At 38.1% G+C, this 6000-nt stretch overlaps 2 protein-coding genes across 2 annotated transcripts; both read left to right on the plus strand.

Annotated features, from left to right (window-relative positions):
* Nucleotides 1–787: 787 nt before the first annotated feature.
* Nucleotides 788–2237, plus strand: ORG4 (OBP3-responsive protein 4 (ORG4)). Its single transcript, XM_089612792.1, has 4 exons — nt 788–1034; nt 1394–1546; nt 1636–1811; nt 1911–2237. Exons 1-4 carry the CDS (start codon nt 903–905, stop codon nt 2011–2013), a joined length of 564 nt encoding a protein of 187 aa, XP_089468918.1. The 5' UTR covers nt 788–902; the 3' UTR covers nt 2014–2237.
* Nucleotides 2238–3315: 1078 nt separating this feature from the next.
* LOC149400084 (Putative membrane lipoprotein) lies at nt 3316–4467 on the plus strand. The gene has a single exon (XM_089612839.1). It carries the CDS (start codon nt 3575–3577, stop codon nt 4130–4132), a length of 558 nt encoding a protein of 185 aa, XP_089468965.1. The 5' UTR covers nt 3316–3574; the 3' UTR covers nt 4133–4467.
* Nucleotides 4468–6000: the final 1533 nt, after the last annotated feature.

A 6000-nucleotide genomic window follows, 5' to 3' on the forward strand; every position in this document is an offset into this window, starting at 1 on the left:
AACATCACATATTAACTTAATTTTTTTTTTTTAAAATACAACAATAAATATAGGTATAATCTTATAAAATATAATATATGTTTACATACACAAAAATGGTAGATAACAATTGTCCTGCGAGCACGCAGTCTCGAGCACATAAAAGTTTCAAGCATGATTCTCGAAGTACAAACGAATATAGTAAAAGAGAGACTATAAATGAAGGTATTGTGTGATAGAAGAGATTGTTGGCGTGTACTCCTCTGTCGCGCCTTTTTCTTTGTAGCTTTGCTTCTTTTTTTATAGATACGAGTTTGAAGATCATTGGGGTAATCAAGTCTATGTTGTGATAGTTATTTTATAACTTATTTTTTTGTGGGTATGTGATTATTTTGTATAATCGTTTAATAATTATTTTTATCAAGGTAAGAGCATGTGTTCTCATGAGATTATTATTTAGATTATGACGTGCACAAGTTTTTTTAGTTTGACTAAAGGGGTTCGAGCTTCATACTGTGCAATTTATATCGGTAACAATATCCATGATATACACTTAGATATCTAATCGAGGAATTTGGTCAAAATTATAAACAATTTGTTACTGAGGAATTGAATTGAATGGTCAAAAATATAAACAATAGAGTTTTGCCCTAAAATTGGTTGAGAAGAGGAAGTTTAAGTGTGCACTGAAAATTCCACCAGTATGCAAGTTGCTGTTGCTCCATTCATTTCTGCTGGGAAAGAAAGAGTATTCCGAGGACATGATTGTCATTGTGTAGACATTTAAGGTCACATCCGTAAATAGAGGCATCTTTGTGAAACATATCGCTGGCTCTACTCTTCTCTTCTCTTCTCTTCTCTTCTCCTCTGTGTGTGGCAAAACGGCAGTGAGAGCCACTCTAATATATTTCAAATAGTTCATAATGGAGCCGGGTTCGAATGACGAAGAACCCAAATCCTGGCAAGAGAGCTACAACATCAATCTGATACCATCGGAATTGTTTCTAAAGTTCCGGAAGGAAGTTCAGGGAATTCGCCTTGGCGTTAATTTGGAGGTAAAATCTCTCCAATATATATATATATATATATATATATATAATTTTTTATTTCATCCTTATCCACTCCATATTTGGTGTTCTTCTCGCCCTCTATCTTTCCGAATAATTTCGCTCTTTTAATCTCGCTCATCGGCTAAGGCGTTTTCCGACTTAAATTTAAATTGATGTGAATAGCGAAATAAGAGAATTTGACCAAATGGATAGGAAAAGAGCTTGTGGTTGTTACAGCTTTATGGCTTTGTATTGTATTTGTGGTAGTTGAATTTCTCGTAGCTTTGAGGTTGGGATGGATTACAAAATTTGTGACAGAAATTTTGTACCAACTTTGTATTTCATTTTCTGAAATATGATTACAGTTCTATAATGCTCCATGTAATGAGTATCTAGCGAAGCTTGTGCTGAAGCCATTGTCGCCGGATAAAAAATGGAAGTTCATATACGAACCTCTCCAACAGGATGTTCGTGTCCTTTCCAAAAAAATCCCCGTCACCAAGTTCTTGAATCTTCAGGTACTCTTTTTTTTTGTCATACATCGACTGATCAACGCCTACTTCATTATCCATTTATGTATTCATGTTTGTTACTGATCGTCTCATAGATCGGAATAGGGCATAATTTTCAAATGCACGCCACTGGTTGGCAATGGAAATTGACAACGTGTTTTGGCGGTGACGGAATATCTCGAATCAGGAATAAGACTACTCTTGGGCTGTGCCCCGGTGTAGGTTTTCGGTTCGGGTGGAAGGCTGACTATGTTCTTCCGGAAGTTACAGGGTACACAACACACGATTTTTAAATTTTATTTTTTTGGGGTCAAATTTCATTTGTGGTTGGACTTGGAACTATGTTTTATTTTATTTTTGTCCTTGACAGGGCTCTAGGCACTGGCGAGCCATTGTTCAACATGCACTCGGGGAAGTTCCAAGCATCATTGGATAGAGTCGAGGCCATTCTGACCCATTCAGATGGAGAGTGATTTTGTACAGCTCGGTAATTATCGCTCTGCTTAGTTAGTATAGAGTCTCTTTGTGATTACTGAAATGTTGGAATGGGTACTATACAACAAGGTCGTTTTTGGTCTGTATGACTTACTATCTGATAATGTATATTTGCATTCATACCATGTAGTTCATTTCATCCTCAACGTTTTTTTTTGTTAATATTTGCCCTCTTTGTAACTTCAAGTCATTTCGCTTCATGCTTCTTTGTCCCACACGTTTTAGGATAATGGCAAGCTTGGTTCTCACACGATTTTGGCCGTATACGATTACCTTCAGATCTTAGATTCGAAAACTAGAGAAACAGAAGATAGAGAAGACTATTTGATAATGAGAAACCGGGGAAAGTGATTATCAGATTCTTACTGAATTAACTACTAAAGACTGTCAGGGATGTCCTGCCAAGATTATCAAGAGTTAGGCTAGATGATTTTTATGAACTCTTCAACATTCCCACTCGAGCTAAAGCTAAAGGAGATTATTCAAGCATTGTTAAAGAGTGTTGCAAGGAACAGAAAGAGGTGCTCCAAAGCATTCACTTGAGAAAGAATTCGAAACGGGAAATTATTTGTTGTTCTTCGACTACGGACTCATTAAGTTGCTGTCGAGAAACACACAAGTCCCCGATGTAGACTGTTTGTCACTCGGGTCTGAGGCATAATTAACATCATCTAATTCTAGTGCGGCTGTGTTCCGAGCACTTGTGTAGATGAAGACCAACGCGCCGAGTGCTCAGAATCAGGAAGCCTTTATTGACCAAATAACAGATTTTGTAGAGTGAGAGTAAAGTACTAAAGTGCCATAACTAGACTACGAAAGGAGTGAGGAAGGATCATTATGTTTTTTTTGAAGATCAACTATGTACTTTCCTTGAGATAGAGGAATATCACCGAGGAAATCTGGTGTAGTGACTGATGTCGGTATGACTGCTCGTCATCAGCCTATCATCGGCTTAAATTAGGACAGACGTAAAATCTGTTTACGTGTGTCGAATAAATATGGATCGATCAGCCTTGCCACTCGTGAAATCAAATAAACGACGAGAGTCGATGAAACTACCAAGTCTAGTAAAACAATTCAGCATATTATGAGGTCTATTTAATCAAATACCTCTTATCAAACTTTGTTTATTGGCGCCCTCTTGAAAATAAGGTTTGAATACAACCATTACTGTTGATCTGATTCTGACCGGCTATATATATAATTGAAAATCAAGCATGCTTTGCTTTTGTTTTGACTCCATTCAAATGGGTTCAAATTTTGATAAACGACAATCATCACACAACGCAAGCACAGGCTCGTTGGGTGATGATTCAAAGGAGTGGTGTGTTTGTGGATTCAAAAACCCCGAGGAGGCAATACAATGATAGCTAACGGATAATTAATCAAAATATAAAAAAGATAAAAAAAAAAAGAAAAAAAAGTGGGGCCTCTCCTCTCTCACGTAGCCGTTGTAAGACCTCTCATTTACTTCTATAAATTCAAATCAGAAAAACCCTTTCTTCTCCAACAAACAAAAAAAAAACCCAAAACCCAATCATGTCGTCGAAACCCAACCTCCGAAGCTCGGCATCGTTCCCGAACCTCCTCCTCTCATGCCTCAGCCTGACCCTCTTCATCCTCTCCGCGGCCTCGGTGGGGCCCACGGTCCTGATCCGGGCCCCGCCGACCGCGGCCGGCGCGGCCCTGCTGGCGGTGTCTGCGGCGTCGCTGGCCTCGGCCGCCGCCGGGATCTGCCTCCTCTCCGGCGCGGCCCTCCTCGCGGCGGCGCTCGCCGGGCAGGTGCTGGCGGCGCTGGCGCTGTTCGCGAGAGAGGGGCCCGCGCTGACGTGGCTGGGGTCGAGGCGGGACCCGCGGGAGGGGCGGCTGCTGCTGCGCGTCGAGTGCGGGCTCATGACGGCCATGGCCATCCTGCAGGCCGCCGCGCTGCTCCTGACCTGCGCCGTGCACGCCTGCTGGGTCAGGGACCACCGCAAAATGGAGGCTGACGTGGACGCCGCCGCCAGGAGGATGGTGGTCGGCGGCGGAGGACGGAGGGTGGCCCACTCCGGGGAGGAGATCCACCCTGGAAAGACGAAGACCGGTTTCGAAGGATGATCATTGACGCGCGCGCGCGCGTGTGTGTGTGTGAAGCGGTTTATTTATTTATTGTAGTTTTGTTTATCACTCTCTACTTCACTTACTAGTGAGCTTTGTGAAGATGGTTAGTTTTTTTTTTTTTTTTTTTTTTTGGGGAGTTACGAGTTTGGTTGGTTGGTCACTGTTGGGTGACGTGGCCATTGGCTGTGTAACGGTAAAAGCTTGGGAGTTGTCTCTTTTGTTTCAATGTTTAATATCCATCTCTATTCGTGACTGTGTTTGCCCGGTCATCGGAAAATTACTGCAAGAGCACACTAGTATTTCATAGTAAATATGGACACTAGTATTTCTTGTTTTTTTTTTTTTTTTTTAGTAATGCCTTGTTTATATATAACTTTACAAGACATTTATTTAGAAACAAATTTGAAATAAAGCTTAGATTTAAAAACAAACTTGAGCGAAATAGAAAAAATGTGCAACCTTTTTAAAATAGTAGTGTTTAATATCCTTTAAAAAAATATTGATTTTTTTTTTGGGTAATTTAGCAAATAGCCAACTTAAATGTTGAGAATTACTAAATAGTCAAAGTTTGTTAAATATTAGATAAATAATAAATTTTATATATTTGCAAATGTAAATATTAAGTAACTAGCTACTATCATATTAAGTCACGTCATCATTTATGGTTATTTACCTAATATTTGTAAAATTTTGCCTATTTAGCAATATCAAACATTTAAATTGACTATTTTTTATGTAAACAACTATTTTTTTTTTATAAATGAAATTACAAACGATACAAAATTTAATGGAGGGGAGTCGCCGAATATTTTTCCTACCGACTATTTGTCCTACTTGACAATTTGCCGGGTAGTCGCCGAGTATGTTTCCATGTCCTTATGTGCATCAGAATATGAAGGAAGAGAACTATAGTCTTCGCATCACTCGGAATATGACACCATGGTTCCAAGAGCAACTTTCCCCCACACATTTAAGCACCGCAGACTCGAGTGCACATTGCTTGATTAAGAAATTCAATTCCAATGAAGAGACTATGTCATTCTTTTCCATCGACTTAGTTTGCCACTTTTTTTTTCTTCAAAAATTTAGAGATATAAGCCACATAAACATAAACGTTTGCGTTTTAGCCAACGTTTTGTAAATTTTTCGTAAATAGTAAAAAACTATTGTAAATATTTCGTAAATAGTCATATTTATTAGAAATTTACTATGCGTTTTTTATTATTTTGATAGCATAAATAGATTTACGTGGTTATTTACAAAAAATTAACGAAACGTTGAATATTTTAAAACGGTAAAGATTTTTGTCACGAGTTTCACGACTCCCCAACAAAAACAATAAACTTCAAAAACTGCTTAAAATTGTTTCACTTATCACACAATGTGTGTATCGTCAAAAGTCGGTATCGTATCAAATAGCAGTGCTCATTTCAAAATTTCTACCGTTTGCTAGATAGTCTCTGGACCTTTTTTTTTCTTCCGTCACAAACTCACCAGGTTAGAATTCACGAGTTTCAAAGAGCAACTTTTTTTAGACAAATAAAACCTTAGCTATTGCACCAACTTTTCATAAAAAACCGAGAAATCCTCTCTATCTTCACCAACAGTATCATCATTCATATGTAAAGCCTTATTTAGGTGGGCAAGAGATCATCTTCTCTTCTAAATCTTTCCCGGTTCATGTCATAACAATTTTCTTTACATCTTCCTTTTATTACAAATTCCTTTTATTACAAATTTAATGTAATTGTATAACAATGATAGTTAATTTTTCTTTACTATTAAATTTAATATTATGATTAATTAGTAAATACTTTAGAATTAAATAACTCTTTTTTATGTTTTTATGTGTGCTCGAAATTTAA

Source organism: Urtica dioica, chromosome 4, assembly GCF_054948205.1.
Source record: "Urtica dioica subsp. dioica isolate 48M chromosome 4, U.dioica_male_clone48M_v1_H2, whole genome shotgun sequence".
Lineage (NCBI taxonomy): Eukaryota > Viridiplantae > Streptophyta > Magnoliopsida > Rosales > Urticaceae > Urtica > Urtica dioica.